The 21,292-nt window shown below is 35.9% G+C and overlaps 1 protein-coding gene across 2 annotated transcripts in view; it reads right to left on the bottom strand.

Annotated features, from left to right (window-relative positions):
* The window catches only part of LOC133835685 (tubulin beta chain), a 25,909-nt gene extending 4,617 nt beyond the window's left edge, over positions 1–21,292 (bottom strand). The window contains exons 1-3 of one of the 2 annotated variants that reach the window (XM_062265718.1): positions 20,994–21,292; positions 3,589–3,823; positions 2,682–2,911 (exon numbers count right to left, since the gene is read on the bottom strand). In XM_062265718.1, the coding sequence (XP_062121702.1) occupies positions 2,682–2,911; positions 3,589–3,823; positions 20,994–21,050 (522 nt within the window). In that variant the 5' untranslated portion in view covers positions 21,051–21,292. The remainder of the gene's footprint in view (positions 1–2,681; positions 2,912–3,588; positions 3,824–20,993) is intronic. The other variant, XM_062265715.1, reaches the window with a different exon arrangement.

Below are 21,292 nucleotides of genomic sequence, written 5' to 3'. Positions count from 1 at the left end.
TAAATCCTTGCAATTATTTAATGGAGCAGGGCCCAATGCGATAACGAACGTGCAACTCGAGTACAGTCGAGTTACCTGAATCTAATTATAATGAGTTATGCCTCGACATGACTTGCCTTTGTTCAGTGCAAATAACTCCAAACTAAATGTGCAAATCAAAAAGGGATGTGTTAAAGTATCTGATTGCAAACTCTCTCTCTCTACATTAATCAGTGTTTAAATAATTTGCCAGATATTACGTCTCATATTTAAGTTGAAAACAAAAAAAACAATGCACATAAATTTTGGAATTTGCTGTTCGAGTGACAGGCGAGTGTCAGATTCTGGCCACAACAAAATGGCCGCTGTTGGCCAAAACATTGCGGTAAATCGAGGGTAGAAATTTAAGGGGCACATTTTCTGAGTTTGAAGTACGCACAAAGGATAGTTTGCTAGGCAAATGCAAGTGAAGCGTATCGGTAATAAATTTAACACAGCCAAACATAAGTTTCTCATTCTTCCTTCCTTCGAGTTGCATATGTTTTAAGTGTATGTGTGTGGGAGTTAAACTACAAAAATGGATGGGAAAGAGAAGTGTTATATATTGGCATAAGCAGTTTGTCAAATGCTAATTTCACGCCTCAATAAACTTTTTGTAGCTCTTCTTTAAATTGAGTGCCAAGTGAACCCTTTAGGGGCGCATATTTACAGCAAAATATATTCATGTATATCTATGTATGTGTGTGTGTGTAGTGTAGTGTAATTGTATTATAGACTCTTGCAGATATCCATCCAATTACACAAACACACAGCAAGTTCCGTTTGGTCCATTGATGCCTTCCCAGCGATTGCCATTGTGGTTAACCCCGAAAATTGCTCAAATTGTCTGTCCCTATGCAACCTCTGACCTCGGGCTCGGAGGAATGAAATGGAATGGAATTTTCGGGCGCAATATAAAGTTGAAAATTAAAGCTGCCTTTTGACAAAATGTGGAATATTTGCTGCAATTTATGCTCTGGCAATCTTTTGGCGATTGCAAAAATTGGAACGTTTTTTTGCATAAATTCTCAATATGCAAATGCTGAATACAGAATGGAGAATATTCTATGCTATTATGCGCAGCCTTTTTATAATTTTCCATTTATTTAAATTATTTTAAATACCCATTAAATTATCTTTATTGCAAGAGTGTGTGTGTGTGTGTTTTTTATCTTTCAACTCGTGTTGTTTGTAATATTGCGGCAACAAAAAAAAAATAAACGTAATGCTGCATAAATATTCAATTCCTTTGTGGCACCTGGTTGATGGACATTGTGCACCGCCTGTTATTGACAATCAATTTGGCACTAAATTAATTTAATTAAATGGCGAAATGTAATTAAATGCTCATCATGCTTATAATGCAAATGAAGGCGTCTCACGTGCCTTCAGGGCTGAGGCATTCCCCCTTGTTAAAAGCGGGGAGAGGGGGAAGGAGGAGGCAGGGATGGTCTGCGAATGCGTGTAAAATATGCAACTAGGTTAATTAAGCTATAATTGAGGCGTGTCGTCCCGACTGCGAGCTATTTGCAAAAGCCGTTTTGCTAAAAACTCACACAACTATTACTCTGAGTGTGTGTGTTTGTGTTGTTCTATAAGCTATCCACGTAAATGCATTTAAACTATTGCATTGTCAATTATCCGCAGGTCATTTTGGCGGCTCTAAATTCGTTACGCAAATTAATTTAAATTATTTGGCAGATCTGCGTAAGGCCGTCAATTAAAATTGGCATAAAAGCGGCCTACAAATATTAAAAACAAATGACAGCAAAAGTGAACGAACTCTGTTTGCTCTAACCAAATGAATTTAAAGTGGCTCCAACTAAATAAATTTGAAGAGAAGAACTTTTTTCCTTAGTTTTGAGAGGCTTAAAAATTTCAATAAATCATTAAAATTTCTGATTTAAATAACAACATTTTTTCTACTTTATGCTGAATATGCTAAGATATATATTTCTCTTAAATTAATGTTGAAAATAAAGTTGTAATAATAATAGTAATAATATATAATAAACTAACACAAATAAATTCAGAAGGTTTTCCAAGCTTAAATTGCAAAATTTGCACACTTTTGCCTACAAAACATGGTAAGGAATGTTGAAAAAGTTGAAAAAGAGTACAAATTTATTACAAAATAATACAAATAAATGCTGAAGTTTTGCCAATCTAAATTATATATAAATATATTCCTTATTTCTATTAAATTAATGTTGAAATTAAAATTGAAAAATACTAAAAATGTGTAACAGAAAAAATACTAATAAATGCTGAAATTTTTGCCTATCTAAATTAGGAAAATTTGAACAGCTTTGCGTACAAAACATAATTAGTAATTGCGTAATTTAATCGAGGCGCAAATAAATTGTTAAAATATGTGCACGATTTCAATTGGGAGAGCGTATTTTTGGCCATACAAATGAGTGTGGCTGGCACGCACGTAGTGTGTGGGATTTCGGGTTCTAGCCACATTTGTTGCCATGGTGCGGGGCATGTTGCTAATTTGGCTAAAACGCGTGCAGGTGTAAAGCGCTTTGGGGTTACTGGTCGGCTTACAGCCGATGCCAGTGTCGAATGTGTGAGCTAAGCTGATTTGGCTAAGCGGATTGTCCTGGTCAGGATCATGGGCAGGCAGCAAGCGCTCCCCACAAAATACGCGCACTTACCTTGGGTGAGGGCACCACGGAGAAGGAGTTCATGATGCGATCCGGATATTCCTCGCGTATCTTCGATATCAGCAGCGTGCCCAAACCGGAGCCAGTGCCGCCGCCCAGCGAATGGGCCAGCTGAAAGCCCTGCAGACAGTCACAGCCCTCGGATTCCTTGCGCAGCACTTCGAGCACTGAATCAATCAGTTCGGCGCCCTCTGTGTAGTGACCCTTTGCCCAGTTGTTGCCTGCCACAAAGAGTAAAGAGTTAAGAGTTAAGAGTGTAAAGTTTCAACAGATGTTGCATATTCAATAACATATTTATCTAATCAACACACACACACAAGCACACACAGACATGAACACACGCCGACATTGCCAGCGTCAGAGTGGGAGAGAATAATAACAACGCGTCGTGATTACTGACATGTACAAAATTAATTTTCATCGTCAGCCGCAGGCCATTTTATAATTGCAATTAACATCAGCAGTCCGGACAGTCGTGTCTTCAACAGCAGCGGAAATTTGCGCCACACAACTGCAATGCTGCATGTTGCAACAACAACGATGCCATTAACGAGATGGAGGGGCGGCGAGGGCCACGCCCCATTGCATAACCATATGACCGAGGCTGGAGCTTATCAAGGTCCGCAACCAGCCGCAATTCCATCAACGACATCTTGTTTGTACTTATCAAAGCAATGACAACAGCCCGTTCTCGTGCCGCAGCAGCTGCAACAACTGTGGTTGCAAGTAGTAGTTGCACGTAGCAAGCGCAATGACGATCAGCTGCCGGGCGCATTTTGACTAAGATAAACAAAAGCACGCTGAACAGGAAACGAGCTTTGTGTGGGCTGCATGGCGAAATGATTAGCTGCAAAGTGCAGCGAAGACTTTAAGGGATTAAAGAATATTCTCGCCTTACCCGCTCCAGACTGTCCGTAGACAAAGTTGTCGGGTCTGAAGAGCTGACCCATGGGTGACTGACGCACAGAGTCCATGGTGCCGGGCTCCAGATCGATGAGCACAGCACGGGGCACATACTTGCCACTGCTTGCCTCATTGTAGTAGACATCGATGCGTTCGTGCTGCAAGTCCGATTCGCCATGATAATAGCCATTGGGATCGATGCCATGCTCATCAGAGATGACTTCCCAGAACTGAAAATGAATAAGAAAATATGAAAGAATTAGTGAAATTTCGTTTATAATTGGTCTATGGTGCGTATGGTTGACGTGTGTGGAATATTTGATGAGAAATACATTTAGAAATTATTTTCATGATATTAATTTTTATAAGGTACATTAAAATCGTTTAACAGTATGGTTTATTATTAATTTTGTAGGGTACATTAAAATCGTTTAACTGCATTGTTTCATAATTGCAATATTCTTGTAATCCATTGATTGTAATGTTTAAGTATACATCTCGTATACGTAATATTTCCTGAAGAAATCTTAGGAAAATATTCGTATAAGTTTTTGTCGTGATGGTTTTTCTATTAAATTATCTTTTTAAGTCTAAAATTCTAGCTCTCAATTGTGTTGCTTCAGTATACTTGTCGTATGCGTAGTATTTGATTAGAAATCTTTTAAAAACATCTGAATGACTTTCATTTATCAAAGACTTATTGAAATCGTTTAACTTTTATGCTCAGTGAAGCTTTCTCAATTGACTTTTTGTTCTTTAATTCTAATATTCTTACATGTCGTATGCGTAATATTTTAATAGAATGTAGATGCAGATACAGTAGAAAATATTCCTATGGCGCAACTTTATCCAGCATGCATTAAAACGTTTAAGAACCTTTCATTAATGTAATATACTTGCTATTGATTATTGTATACTTGACGTATGCGTAATATTTAATTAGAAAACCTTTTGAATATAATCCTATACAGCATTCATATAAACGTTTAACCTCTAATTCTTATCTATGCTTCTTCCATTAACTAATTTTGTTGTAGTTAAAATATTCTTGACAACAATAGTTTGAAATACAACCTAAATCTCGAACAAAATGAGAATTTATGCTTTGCCATTGCGGATTCGCAGCGTGTATTTTGTATGCGATAGTTTTACCATGCAGCGCTAAAATATTATTTTTCAATCAATATATGTATTGCATTGCTAGCAGCGAGTGTGTGTGTGTGTGTTGCACTGCTTTGGCAATCAGTGCATATAAATATGAGTGTCCTTTTTACATGCCGCTTGCTTTTATGGCCAATGCCAACGACAACGCTGCCGCCATCGTCGTCATCGTTCTTGTGTTCCTATCTGGTTGCGCGATTTATGCGCGTGCATATGCTATTACTCCATCCCCCTCGCTCTCTCTCTCTCTCTCGCCCCCCCCTTCTCTGTCGCCCCTTTGCTGGAGCACTTTACATGCCGTGAGCAATTTCTGTTGCATACTTTTATGGGCGCGCACTTTTTGCTGCCCGTGTTGTTGTTGCTCTTGTTGTTGTTCTTGCGCTTGTTCCTGTTGTTGTTCTATATGTAAGTGTGTGTGTGTATGTATTCTTTTTTTGTTGTGTAACGAGGGGGAATAATTGAATCCTTTTAGGTGTTTTCATATATTTATTTATTTTTGTCGCTTTCTATGGGTCGAGCGTTTCAGCGATTTCGCTACGCTCTTCTCCATCCATCCTCCTTTGGCATCCTCACAACCCTCTCTCATATTTATTTGCACGAATATTTTTCTTGCGTGTGGTTCGTTTTTATTTATTTTTTTGTGTTGCCTTTTTTTTTTGTTGTGTTGTGTTGCTTTGCTTTGGTTTTCTGCAGCTCGGTTCGGTTTGGTTTGGTTTTATTGCCCAATACGCTTCGTAAAACATTTCACGTTTGTTGCGCATATGAATTTCAAATTTTTAAAAATGTTTCAATCGTTCCGTTCGCTTTTGTTGTGCAGGTGTGTGCTATACGCTCACCCATGTCTGCCTCTTGCTCTCTCTCTGCCCCGGAGGCTGGCAACGATATTGAAGTGAAGATGGGGAGGAGAGTGGGAGTGGAGCTGGGATGCCAAAATGCTAATTGTGAGAAAAACGCAATGTGCGCTGCCCTCGTCTGCCACTCACGTTGATCGGAATGATTTTTAATGGACTTAAGCGCCAACGGACATGAATTAATTTATTTTCTTCAGCATTTTTAATATACATATGTATGTGTCTAAATATTGTATTATTTTTCGTCCGAGATTGGCTTCTTTTCTTAATTTATGCTTTCAGCCTTTGGAAATCAGCCTTCGCAAGTTATCTCTTTTATTTATAATGCTAAAGATTAGTTGTAGTATTAGTTTTATGGCTTTGTAACTCTTTGTCAGTTTACACAATATCCATCACTTGTCGCCTGTCATTACATGATTGTTCTGTCACCTTTTTGATGAGCTTGTCAGTGGCAGGACCTCTTTTAAGTGCCAGTCAGAGAGAGAGAGAGAGAGAGGGAGAGCTCATAAATACCTTTCAATTATTCATGAACCACAAGTCGACTTGTATTACCTGGCATCGGACACTTTTATGCCTCTGGTCACGCCCACGCACACAAGCTCCGTACGCCCCTTATATCATAAATACACAAAATGTTCAATTGTCGATGGATGTGAAATGACAATGCTCAAGAAAAAAGGAGACGATGGGTCGACAGCAACCACTTCAGATACATTTGCTGAAAGTGGCAAAGTATTCAAAAATGTTGTTGTAGGAAGTAAAATGTATTTTTTGCAATTCCTGAAAAAGCTTTTTTCATATTGCAAATATGCATATAAAAATGCCTTTATAAGAGATATTAATTTCGATTTTTGGGAGATTATTTATGATGAAAAAGGAATTTTATTAATCTAAACTTTCTGTGCTTTTCAGCTAATGCTTTTAGTATAATGTCAAGCAATTGTGAAGTGAATTCGCATTAATAATACTGTATAAATACCATAATAAAAGTCTCATTACAGACTTTAATTTTAATATTTTTTCTAAATATTCATTTTGTTTAAGAAAATGTAACTTATTTAATCTAAGCTTTCTCGGCTCTTTCGTCAATGTTTTTACAAATAACTTAAGCAATGGTTAAACATACTTGCTTTATAAATGCTGTATAAATAACATAATAAATGTCAAAGGTAAAAAGTTAGAGAGTGTACTTCAAATTGGATAATCGTTGATTGCACTGAGACACACACACACCCTCGCACACCATCACACCATCACACACACTCAACTACACACACTATCGTATGCATACAGTTCTTCTTTTTTTGTTGCGATTGTCGTTTATAAGTTGTTGTTATGTTAATCGTGGCATAGCATAAACGTTTGCTTTTGTTGCTGCTGCCGTTTGGCGAAAAGTTTTATTTCTCTATTGGCTTTTAGACACGCAACAATGATAACAAGTTGTGCACATGGACACATGGAGAAAGCGAAGCCAAAAATACTACAACTAGAAGCTGGCCGACAAAAGTTTTGACTCGAGTTTGGCCTTGCTAAAAGTTGTCCCTCACATGAAAGTTCCCTTTCGCCTGAGATGTGTGTGTGTGTGTGTATTAACCCTGCTTTAGCCGAGTTGCTTGCTGCTCCCTTTTGCATACATAACAAACTGGAAATATGACACTCAATTGTACGCATCGGTAGACACTTTTGGCCTGACAATAACTTTGATTTGCATACGCTTCAACTTGTATTCGTATTTGTTTGTTTGCTTGTTAGTCTTGCTGTGCGTTTGTGTGTGTGTGTGTGTGTGTGTGTGTGTGTGTGTGTGTGTGTGTGTGAGACACCCGCATGTTGACTGACTTTCGTCCTGGTTGTTGTCCTGGCACTTGTTGCCTGTGGGGAAATTTAAATATGTTTCGTTCGTATATTTTAGTCAAGCCAATTGCAGATAAGCGTTTTTCTTTTGACTACTTTCGGTCTGTTTGCTTGCTCCTGGCATCGAGTGCCAGCTCAGCTCCCAAAAGGGTGCTACACTTTTCTTTCTTTTTTCATTTTTGCTATGCTTTTCTGCATACTCTGCCACAGGACATTTCACTTTGGTAACAAAGCGGAAGACTGCTTTTACTGCTTTTGTTAAAAAAAGTGTGTGCAGCTTTTATGTGGAAATACAAATAATTTAAAATTTTACAAATTTGTAAGAGCTGTAAAAATAAATATTTTTATGTTTCAAAACGTGTAAAATTTAAAAACATTTTTAATATATAAAAATATATACATATGTAAGTATATAAAATAATAATTGACAATTTAATGTAAATACTTTAAAAAATATGTAAATACTTTAAAAGTTATTTTTGTTAGTATTTTTTGTTAGTGTTTTTAGTATTAAGTATTTTGTAGTATTTAATACTACTGTTAGTATTTAGTATTATGTTTAGTATTTTGTATTATTTTTAGTATTATTATTTACTAAAATACATTAAATGGAATAAAATAAAAATATTATTGTATTTTTAATAGCTTTAAAATGTAAAAGAGCCGCAAACATGTTGTATAGCTTATCAAAATACAAAATTGTTACAACCTCCATCATATAGAGTATTTGCCCATCAGGTGATGTATTTTTAGAAATGCTTTTTTTTGCTCCTTTCATAAACATAGAGAGCATATTATATATGTATATTACGAAAACTTTTAGCGCCGTTGTTATAAATGATGGCAAAGTTGAGTTGAAGGGGTCGAGTTTAGCTGTCTAGTTGTCCGACTGCCCGTTTAACGTTTTTGAGGGTATCAGCTCATGCTTCTGACATCGTTGTGTCAGCAGTTTGAGGTGGGTACAATAAAGTAGCTGGGTGCTAGTGCCCAGCCCAGTTCAGTTCAGTTCAGCCCAGCCCTTTCTTTGACTTTTACTCGCACCCATCAAAAAACAATAACACATAGAAAAAAAGTGAAGGGAAAAAATAATTATGCTGCCTTCATTTGCGTGAAACTTTTGCTGCGGTCAAATTGCTTAATTACAAAATTGCGCACAAGTTGAAAACTAGAGAAGTTTCACCAGCAAAAAAAAAAAAAAAAAACGAGGCAAGGAAGAAAATGATCAAATTAAAAGTAAACAAAAGGCAACGTGCGTTGACCAAAGCGGCGCCATTTTACCAGCCATTGCCATTTTGTGGCGCCATCGTTTCTACTTTTTTGTGTTTTAATGTGAAGAGCCGAGAGCGGCACATTGGCTCGCACTTAAAAGAAATTCAAAATTAAAATTCTCAAAGCGTTCAAACAAAAAACGAAGAACCGAAATACGATGGCGGTGAGCAGCCAAGCAATAGTCAAGTGGCAAAGTCGCCAAAGTCGAGACCACACACCAAAAAAGCAAAGAAAAAAAACGAGCATAAATTAATTGCGGCCAGAAACGAAACGAAACGCAACGCAACGCAACGAAAGAAGGCAAATGAATGCAGCTTTGTTCAGTTGAGACAAAAGGACATTTTAGTTTGTGTTAGCTGAGGATGCAAAGGATGCGAGCTACGCAAAGCAACGGAAGTGCATGTCGCACCGGATGACGGACTGAGAGAGAGCGAACGAACGAAAGAGCGCACCCTGGAGATTTAACTGGAGGGTATCCTGCGACTGCGATTGCGACTATGAACACCAAATTGCCAGCCAACTGAATTGGAATATTGAATTTGACGTTTTAGTGCTCACGGCGGGCGCACACAGAGCGCATAAATGTGCAATTGCAATTGCAATTGCAACAATAATAAATCATGGCAAAAAGATTGCGAAAGATATTTTGCCCAGCACAAATGTTGAACAGATCCTTTAGTTGATTAAAGTTGTAATATGATAGATTAATTGAATTCAGAACACACGCGCAGTTGGAAACGGAATGCTGTAGCACAAAAAATGCAATTAAAATCCATAATTAAATAAATAAGTGGCATTTAACCATGTGTAATATACAAAAAATAAAAATAATAATCAAGAGCTGCACAATAATCAAATACGCAATTACTTGAATAAATTACAAACACACAATAAAAGGGAAAAAATATATTTCTAATTAACATTCCATACGCTGCATATCATTAATGCGCTTGTGCCCTTTGGCAAAAGCATCTCAAAACAAATCCAGAGGCACTTTTTGGCATAAACATATTTCATAGGATGAAGTCAAGCATGGCGTTGATGCGTAACATTTTGATTTAGATGTCAGTCTAGTGTTTGGCGAGTTGAATTCTAATTGAAAGTTACTGGGGAAACTAATTATAAAATAATAAACAGGATTGTAACGCTTTGGCAATTTACAAATGCCCTGAAAAGCCGTGCGATTTGCGTGCGCGTGGCATGTGTTTAAAATGCAAAGCGCGCGCTGTGAACTAAGTCAATTTATTTTAATTTCAGCAGTCGAGCAACAAATACAAATACAAATATATTTTTGTATGTGTGACATCCATTAACGTAATGAGCTTTGCTCAGTTAGGGGGAGAGAGAGAGAGAGAGTGGGAGTGTGTTCTTCTGGCCAGTCAAAACGCAGTCATAAGCCGCAATAAAATAAAAATGGCAAAACACACTCAATGCTTAACGGCCGCCATCGATAGATGACATTTTGCAGCCGCTGGCCATAAACCATTTTGATGCGACACAAAAAAAGAAGAAAAAAAGAAACGAAAGAGATAAAGAGAAAAACCCCAAGCATTTGAAACCTTTTATAAACAAGGCACACACAAACCTGACCATCTGCAGCCGCAGGCTGAGCTGCTCAAAAATGCAATTTATATGCGCGCGTCGCAAATAACGAATTGTACCCCAAACTACACTAACGGCCAACTGGGCGCGTGTCACGCCACGCCCCCTCTTCGTAAGTATATTTTGTAATAACACTAAAAGGATCTGGCCCCGGAAATGTTCTCTATATGTGGAGTAACCCTTTATGCTTGTATGCTTTATGCTTTATGTCGTGGGGCGACAGTTTAGTGCAATCAAATTTCATAGCATACTTTTTGGGGCTGACCTCGTCGCGTAGCCCAGGTATAATTATGCAATTCGTCGCTATGAATCAATTGCTACAGCTCTCGCAATTTATAGTCATGACTGTGTGTGTGTTTGTGTGTGTGAATGGGTCTCACACATACACACACACACACACACACTCACACACACGGATAGAGGAATGCGCTCAATTTGACGGAACGTGTGAATTTCGAGGCGAGCTCGGTTCACCAGCAAAAAAAAATGTAATTTTTACCCGAATGCATATACCGTAAATTACCCTTTGTCTATGTGTGAGTGAGTACGCAAATGTATGTGAGTGAGTTTGTGTGTGTGTGTGCAGCAGCTGCATTTGCAATTGCATTTCTCATCAAGTGCATCAATTTAAATGTGGCCACTAATTGTCATTATCAGCGCATTGGCTGCACAATTGTTGTTGTTATTATTATCATCATCGTTGTTGTTGTTGTTAGTGCTGCTGAAGCTACTGCTGTTATATTGTTTTTTTTTATTAAACATAAATGCGCATTGGTTTTTCATGCAGCTGACATTCGAAATGCATTTCTACCCCTTTTTGGAAATAATTGAATAAAGATTCATTTCATCGTCAAACTGTTTGTTGGCAAAAGAATTCATTTCATTGTTCAACTGCTAATTGCAATCGTAAAGAGATGAACTATTCATAAGACTGTAATCATCTTAATATTTATTTTTGGCATTCTTTTCAAAATTGATTGCATATGTTTTAATTGTCGTAACTTGCGGAAATAATATTCAACTATTCATGGAAATGGAATTGAAATTCTTTTTTTTAATTTGATTGTCAATATTTTAATTATTTTTTCTTTTGATGCCACAACAATTTGATTTAAAGATCAACTGTTTAATTCGCATAATAATAGAAACTAAATTGATTGCAAATTCTTGAATAATTTAAAACGTTTTCTTTCATTGCGATTGTGTTTTTAAATATTAAAGCAATTTGCTTTTTGGCTTTAACCAAATAAAAACAAACAGGCAGCAGAAATTTGCTTTTGTCGAATTGTTTTTTTGTAACATTCCAAACGCAATTGTGCACACACACACAGACACACATAAATGTTGATGGGCAGGTATGAACGCGGCTGACAAACAATTTCAATTGAGATTTCAATAATTGTCGATTTAGATATGTAAATATTTATAGTATACTTATTTGGTCGGTCGGCCTGCTATTGATTTAACTAATGTGCAGCTTGTGTTGTGACAGCCACGATTATATTGTTGTCGTTGTTGTTGTTGCTGTTGCTGTTGTTGTGCTGCGTATATCGAGGTAAATATTAATATTATGGGTAACCAGCACATTGTCATTCCCCTTCCATTTCACTCAATCCCCAGCAGCTATTGCCGCCATTTGATTGTGCGTGCTTGGAGCTGGAGCACAGCTGGCCAGATCACAAGACACATTTGCATAGATTTGTGTTGACTTTCGAGGGAAAGCGTTGATGGAGTATTTTTGTGCCAGGTATTGTGTAGGGTGGAAGATCTCGGTGAAGTGCTGGAGCGAGTGGCAAACAATAATATTTACTAATGGCCAAAGTCTTTGCTATCATTTTGCATGTCGCAAAATATGTTTTTAGAGCCTTAGAAATGACTCCGACTTGCACTTTATCATTTGCCGAGGAGTACTTATTCATATGCTTCGCCCCAAGGCGATGGTGAATGAGAGAGAGAGAGAGAGAGAGTAATAATAATAATATTTATGTGGCAAGTGATATGAACTTCATACACATTGAAGTATGTTTCGGCAATAGCTAAATAAATAAACAGCGTCAGGGCAGGAAGTGTACACACACACACATACACACAGACACACACTCGGAGTCTGATGTTGCCTCATGTGGCGTTAAACATCAAGTGCTGGCCCCAACCACTCCAAGTGGCACATGCAGCATGTGTGGCAGCAACCAGCCACCAGCAACTAGCAACCAGCATAGTCTGGAGTCTGGAGTCGGAATGGCTTTGGCCTCATTTGAACTTTATTGACAAGAGGTGAGCTAAACAAATTGTAAAGCAAATATGTAAATAGTTTGATGCGTATTTGTACATTCAAATTGACCTCTCTCCATCTAAACGAATTATTTCGTATGGTTTAGACTGCAAATCAAACTTAAATATTAATAGCGATATAAATTTCATTAACTGTTTAAAGATGTTGCACATATTAATTGCTAGTTCTTAAATTGCTTTTGTTTTGAGAGCTCATAATTTTCCAATAAATTTCCACAACAAAAAATCAGCAGCTGTTTACACATTTTGCTTTGTTGTATCCGTGTTTTTTTTTGCCTAATTCCATTGTCATGATATCAGCGTGGTTTTGTATATGTCATGTAAATAAGTATGTTGTTGTGGTCCATGTAAAGAGTTTTTCTCCATACAATTGATATTTCAGTCAGCTTTTTCAATCTCTCTTCCCTCGCGGTTTCGAAATGAAATAAATAACTGCTGGCTATTAACGCAAATAAGCTTGCAAAATGCGTTTATTTTTTTTGTTTTTTTTTTTGTGTTTTTGTTGTGTATAAAATTTATTTTTGTACAGTTTAATGACTGAAAATGTCATTAAATCAACGGAGAGTGCATCAGATAAGCGACATGAATATCAAATATCAGCAGGCATTATTTAAGGTCAATTTCTCAGTGACTTTCATTCTGCAATGTCGACGATAACATTGTTAAATTGCTGTTTGGAATATAATTTGTAATCATTTTTTATGGCTTTTATTGTTCATTGTTTTATTTTTTAATATGCTAAGGGTATTCGTTAAGGAGTTGGTGATTGTTATATACTTTTATTTTAATAACAATCTTTTATAAGAAATTTTGGCTGATTGAAATTTCATATTTTAGAAACTTTATTTGCCAAATCTATGTTGATTCTAAAAGTGGTTCCAGTTTAACAATGAAATATTATTTTGTTTGAAAATTCTTTACATTTTGGTATTTATTTGTCAAATCATTGGTGATTCTAAAAGTGTTTTGCTTATCAATAAAATATTATTTTAATTAGAATCTTTTATACGAAACTTTAGCAGTTTACTGCTTCACTTTTTCCATATTTTTATTAGTATTAATTGCCGTATTATAACGGATTTATTATCTAACTATTTTTTATTTTAATTGTAAATTTATTGACTGATTGAAAATTTCATTTGCATTTTGGTAGATGATTTGTTAGCCAACATTTCCATAATGCTTAATTTGTATAACAAATATGTTGATCCTTTTTTTTTTTTTGTTTTTTATGTGACCATTTAAGAATTATGGTTTTCCATCACAGGTGATAAATATAAATAATTGGCCGCATGGAATTCGATGGAAATGCAAATAGATTTGCTGCTCTAAACAACTGTTAATGTTATGGCTGATCAATTATTTCGCTTTGGACATTTGGTTATTTGTGGTTTAGTCAGCGGTTGGTTGGTTCTATCTTTAGTGCCAAAATTGTGTGTGTTGCTCACCTGCGATAAATTATAAAACCGATGCCAATTTTTCAAGGATACACACAGTCGCATATGCGATTTGTGTGAACGTGTGTTTGTGATTATATATAAATGATAAATATTTTGACCGCATTTGGTTTTTAATGAGGTTTCCTTCCCTCTCTCTCCCTCTCTCTCTCTCTCTCTGTCTCTCTCTGGCTCTTGTCTCTTTCACAGTTTTATTGCTTGATGACGCTCTCGCACCTTGTTTATTTTGGAATTCCATTTGGCTTGTTTGGTTGCACAATTTGTCAACGCATTTTACGCAAATAAAACAAAACAAAAGCCGTAACCAAAATGTGAAAAACGGAAAACCGAAAACAAATCTTGATTATTATTTTTCTCTACATTCTTTTCTCCTTGTTGTTATTGTATTGTTTTTGTTTTTGTATTTTGCCCATTTGCATTTACCATGATTTGTTTTTGTTAATTATGTTTCGCTATGCAATAAATTCAGTATACTATCGCACACAGCATGTGGTTAATATCTGTCAGCATTATCTCGCCTCTGCGAGCCCGGCTCAAAGTTATTTTCTGTTGCCTGCTTATCGCCGCTTTCGCAAAACCGGCGCAAGACTAAAATGGAAATGTGTAATTGCCAATACAATTGCATGCATAATTTACACGCTCTCCCAGGCTCCAGGCGTTGCACGTTGCACGTTGGCCACTCACTACGGGTATTTGTGTGCAATTACCAGAATGCAGACCGAATTAAACCTGAAAGCTTTAAATGTATTTTCAGCTTTATACTTTTATATTTTTTTGCGCGACACGTTTTGCATACCCTAGGAATAACAAATTGCTTGAAAAGGGGTTGCATATGGAAAAAAATTGAGCTACGATGTAGTACAAATTATTCATTACTATATTTATTAGTATTTAGTATTTATTTAGTATTTTTATTCTTCATGCGTTTAGACAACAAAAGTACTACAAATTATTTATTTCATTTCCAATTTATATATTTATTAATATTTAGTATTCATTTAGTAGTTTTTAGTATTTTCTATCTAAAAAATGATATTTATTGGTAACCACAACAAAAAGTATTTAGTAGTTATTTAGTATTTGTTTAGCAATTTTGTAGTATACTATATTTATTAGTATTTAGTATTTATTTAGTATTTTTGTTCTTCATATGTATAGACAACAAAAGTACTACACATTATTCATTTCATTTCCAATTTATATATTTATTAATATTTAGTATTTTTAGTATTTTTTAGTATTTTCTATCTAAAAAATGATATTTATTGTTACCTCAATAAAAGTACCATAAATTATTTAGTACTTTTCATCATATAATATATTTTTATTAGTATTTAGAGGTTATTTAGTATTTATTTAGTAATTTTTATTTTTATTATTACATTTTTATGTCGATTGTTCTAAAGTATCACAAATTATTCATTAATTTTCCAATTTGTATATATGTTTAAGTATTTAGTATTTATTTAGTATTTTTGTAATACTTTTTTAAAAGTATTTTCTACCTAAACAATTGGGCTACGTTGTTCATTCGTAACAACAACAAATATAATAAAAATGATTCATTACTTTTAATAATATTTAGTATTTGTTTAGTATTTTTCAGTATTTTATTAGATATACACAATAAATATTCAAGGATATTAGTCTCGTCGTTTCGCATTTTGTCAAAGTATTCCAACATATTATTGCTTTATTTATTTCGTAAATACCAGATTACAAAAGCGCAACATATTTCAGGTAGAACTCTCTTTCTGTGAATCGGAATGGGGCAAAGCATAATTACAATTTGTGGCATGCAATTTCAATAATATAAAATTACCAAAGTAATTGAAAATGCACAAAAAACAAACGAATGCTGAAAAAACGGAAATAACAATGATAATGATAATGAAACATATGCCAGGGCTCGGCTCGAATGTCAAGAGGTGGCATCGCTGGGCAGCTTTCAACAGAGGTTGCAAAGGTTGCAGCGCGGCCGATGCATTAAGAGGCAACATGAGAAATTAATGAGCAAAAGAGTGGAATGCTTTTTAAAAGTGTTAAATAAATAAGTAACAAAAAGCCTCCCAGCCATTTGTCGACTGTCGACTGTCGACCATCGACGCCGACGTCGACGGTGTCTGCCGTTAGCCAGGTTGTGGCACAGTGGTGTTGCAAGCGGCTTATCTATGGCCACAAGTGTTGCACTTATGGGGTTGTGGTTGTGTTTGTTTGTTTTTGCTGCAACAAGACAGCTGTGTACGCCAAATCATGTGCAACACACACACACATTCTCTTTACTTCTCTCTGCTGCTAATGTGAAACTAAAGCATCTTGAACTCATGCATGTGGCAGCAAATTTGCATGTGGCAGCATTCGGGTGTATCGAAGCTCAAAAAGAGAGCGAAAGAAAAAAGAGTGAGGAGGGGATAATATGTAATATTTATTTAAAAAAATGCGCGTGTTGTTTATTCATAATCAGTTTGTGCAACGAAGCGATGCGGCCGCGAGATGTGCGTCCGCCCTTTACTATTTTTTAGAGCTAGGGCACGCAGTGGGTGTGGCATTTTGTGTAAACTTCATTTTGTATGCATAAACGTATTTTTATGTAAATTGAAAATGATTTTCCAAAATTGTATATTTTAACGCTTTGGTTGTTGTGTGTTTTACTACTATTACAATATATATTTATTTACATACTTTTACAGGTGCAAAAGTTCTTTAAAAAAAGAATGTGCATGTAATACAAGAAGTGCATGTAATACAATAAATTATAGTTTAGCTATTAAAGTTAGCGTAACATATCTCTTGAGTCAAATGAAAAGAGATGATTAGGTATTAAATATATAATAGTTTAGGTGTTAAACTTAGTGTGAAGAGATGATTAGGTATGTAATATTAGATAGTATAGATAAAGAGTTGGTAAAGAAAAGACCATTGAATTCAAATGTCAAGAGATAAGGAATTCAATAGCTTAAGTATTAAGCTCAACTTAAAAAAGCTCTTTAGTAGCTTAAAAAAAAAAAACCGAGTTGAATTCAAATGTAGCTTCTTTTATTCATATTCTGTTCCTTTCACATAAGTTCTTTGGTCATAGATATGTATGGACATATATGCCAATAAAGTTATCAAAGGACGCTTGTTGTTTTCATCATCATCATCGTTATCGTCAAAGGCACACCGACAAAACTCTTGTGTATTGCATTTGCATACCATCAACTGCATTAACAACCACGACAACGACAACGATAACAACGCCACTAACCTGTCAGACCAACAACATGAACCACATGCCAGCCATGGCATTGCCTTCTCCATTTTGTTTTGTTTTGTTGTTGTTCGTGTGCAACGTGTAACCATAAAGAAATTATAGCTGCGATAGTTGCCAACGTTATCGATAATTCAATTTTGTGCATTATTTTTGGCGTTGCGATGATGCCTTGCTATTATACTCGTAAGCTAAAGCTAAAGCTAAATAAATGTATCCTAAGGCGGTGCACATAGCTCACAAACACAAACACACGCCCACATTTTCATAGCGTATACGCCATGGTGGCTCCTTTGCTTTCGCTGGCTTTTCAAACTCTTTAATTTTATTGTCCGTTGCTTGCGTTTTGGCATTGTGATACCCTGTATATTAAAAGAGTAGAGTATATAGAAGGAAGTGAAGCTAACAGTAAAGATTCTCTAAGATTCTCAGAGATTCTCTTAGCATCAGTATATGGAAAGAAGAGAAGCTTACAGAAAAGATTCTTTAAACAGAGTATCTCCAAGTCTTTGACTCTTGTCTGTTGGTATATCGCTTAAAGCATGACATCGTTGCACTCGTCTATAAATTTTGCTCCACACTTTTTTCCATACTCTTTTCTCATATCCATTTCCTTGGTTCTTTGCATGCATGCTGCCATCGTTTCGCATTTTTGGTGGCGGGGTTGGAGGACAGAGTTTGAATTAAGGGCGAAGACGGCATGCCGTAAATAGATTTTCCCTGTTATTGTTCACAAAATGATTTAGGGAAAATTAGGTTTATGTAAATAATGAAAAAAGCGTTCGCTGCAGGCCGTTGTGAAATATCCAAGCTTGAGTTTTATGCACGCCTAAATGTGTTCGTCTGTGTGTGTGTGTGTGATCAATTTCTGTGCAGGAAGACTTACGGCCATATTGCAAAATTAAAGCGCAAAATGTGTCTGCAAATAAACGACCTCAAGGGGGTTGATATATGGAATTAGAAATGCATGAAGGATGTTCCCTTAAAGTGAATAAAATCCGCAAATATGATGGAAGAGTCAAAGGGGATGTAAACGGGACTAAAGATTATATATGAAGTGCTTCTTAAATATCTATAAAATGACTTTAATTTGGAATTCAATTGGCATCAAGTGAAAAACTTAACATTCATGCAAATGAGATTAAACACGTATGCAAAAGCTTCTTAAAGTGTTAACATGCAATATTTTATTTATGATAATATTCGCTAAATCGAACAAAAATAGTCCACTTTGGTTCATAAACTCGTTGGCCTTATTTATTCAACAATCTCATTCTATTAATTTATGATTTAAAACCATTTGACAACGTTTTTTTTTCCATATATTTTTGGGAAAATCAGCATTGAAAGCTGATTTCAATTTTTTTTCTGCTCCAATTTTGTTGTTTCTTTATCACCAGAGCAATTGATTTAAAATATAAATACGTATTCGTATATAACAAAAAAAAACAAAGAGTGAATTTTATGGGTAAAAACTATGCTTTTGCTGCTGTGCATAAATTTGTCTATTTAGCGAGCTTATTTTTGTGCGACGCATGCACTTTTGCATATTTATTATTTATTTATTTTAGCGTACAAACAATAATTCACACTGACAGCCAATTAATCAGAAATGGACATTCAATTAAATTACAAAATAATATCGACTGAACATGAGCAAAATTTATATGTAAATAAATAAATAATGCTTCAAGCGAAATATGCTCGATGATATTATTACAGTAAAATTTAATGCCAACAACCAAAGGCTAGGAGGAGGTTTTTTTTGTTGTTAATCAGATGTGTCATACAACAACTGTGCATAAACTTGAAAAATATGAGCTGATCCTTCGTGGAATAAAGCACAACAAAACACTAATGTAATGTAAGTGAAATGGGAACATAAAAAAATGTGATGGGATAGGCCATGGCTTTGTCATTGTAAAGTGCGGCCTAATTAACTTGGTAACACGCAAAAAAGAGCTTTAAAATATGTTTACATAAAATTGAAGTGGAAAAGCGTGTAAAAAGTCGAGTCAGGGAAAAAGCAAAAGCAACAAGAGCAACAGCAAAATGAAACCAAATATGCAGATGGGGTAATGTGTGGAGAAAACGGCGCTGGGAAAAGAAGAAACAAAAAAAAAAAAAAAAGAAGAGAAAAATATATAAAAAAAAAACTGTGTCAAACGTCAACGACTGCGTTGTTGGTGCTTTTCTCTGGATTTGCCATGGTGGGGTAAATTGTGCGAGTTAACATTAATGCGCTAAATTAGCTTAGAATGGGGCACCGAGTTGGGGAGATTTCATTTTTTTTTATTTCTATGTTTTGGGATGGGCGAGGCCTACAATAAAGTAACGTAATGTTTTCATTTCAATGCCTTTAATTGGCTGCAAGCATGCGGCATTTTGGAGTGCAAAAGTGAGCAGCTTTTGTCAGCGTAAAGTGGGTCGATGCGACATAACTCAACATCGTATGTAATGCCTATTTTTGTCTATGCGCGATATGAACACTTAAATATTTATGACTTCATCTTATGTACCCGTAAATTGTAAACATGCTGATTACAGTCAGCTGTAGATGGTGGAAAGGTGTTAGAGGGGGGAGGGCGGGAGACCGGCACTTGGCTAACTACAAAGTGAGCTTGATAAGAACCTGTACTCAAGGCACAGATAGAGAGAGAGAGAAAGAGCAAGAAAACTATGTTGAGTGCGTCATCGAAAACACTGAACACTGAACAATCAAAGTTACAATTGATGAACCGAAAGATACAAAACAAATTCGTGCAGCTCTTAATTATGTGTTGTGTAGAGAATTCTCCACTAAACGAATTTACTCAATTAACTGATGTTGCTCAGAAATGAGCGTAGAGAAAACATAAAACAACGAGTTTGCTGTAAATTTAGTCAAGTGTAAAGGGCAAATGGCTGAAAGCTGGAATCAGAGATCTTAGCTGTGCTCTATAAAAATAAAAAACTTTAACTGTTGGCAATAAAACCTTCGTAAAAGTGTTGAAATACATAAACGCCGTTAAACTGTTGGCCAAAAAGCCTTGTGTGTGTATCCATTACAATTGTAAATTAGCTATGCTAAGCAGATTCAAGATCAACAACAAGCCTTCAGATTAACTGATTCACATCTAGCTACAAGTTCCACTTGAAAGTTACCACAAAAAAAAAGAGAAGAAGAGGAAAAAGAAGCAAATTTCTATTTAAGCACTAGAAGTGGACATTGGGCTTAGTTTCCTATTTGGCTATGACAGTTTAATGCTTTAAAATGTATTAAGTTCTGGCAGCTGATATCATTAGCATGATAAGATATGAAAAACTGAACAAAAAATTTCAACTTTCTGTACGCTTAGTTGCGTCAGTTGATGTATTGTTTGCAGTTTTATAGTTTCCCCCAAAGCGCCACCTCTTTTTAATATCCACTGCCGACAACAACACACAATAATCTAAACTAGAGAGCAGTCCAAACAGAGAGCTCTCTTCTCTCCCGGCGTGAGGGAGACGGTGAGATAGCGACACGCTGTGAGCGTGAGCGCATTTAGTTCATTCTGTTTTATAATTAAACATGTGAGGTTAGGAATATGGTGAAAAAATAGAAAAAAGAAACAAAAAGAGCACATGTACTTTGGGCCCAAGGGGGCGTCAAAATGTGGCACACTAATTGAATATTAATTATACGCACCTTTGAACCGATTTGATTGCCGCATTGGCCAGCCTGTAGATGCACAATTTCCCTCATATCGATTGGCGCTTGTCGTAGACTTTGCTAAAGGTCACGATGATCAAGAGTTGATGATCTTGTCGATGGTCAACTGACTTTTAATCACAAGTCAAATATGTATGCACACACTAACACACACACACACGTACACGTAAACAGAGGGTAAACGAATAACACTCAAAATAAATAATCAGGTACGGGTACGGGTTATGCTTTGAGTGATCGGCGCGCGCTCGCGTCGAGAATCCAACGTGCACTGA

Source organism: Drosophila sulfurigaster, chromosome 2R (assembly GCF_023558435.1).
Source record: "Drosophila sulfurigaster albostrigata strain 15112-1811.04 chromosome 2R, ASM2355843v2, whole genome shotgun sequence".
Lineage (NCBI taxonomy): Eukaryota > Metazoa > Arthropoda > Insecta > Diptera > Drosophilidae > Drosophila > Drosophila sulfurigaster.
The sequence above is the reverse complement of the archived record's forward strand: the minus strand, read 5'-3'. Positions and strand labels throughout refer to the sequence as shown.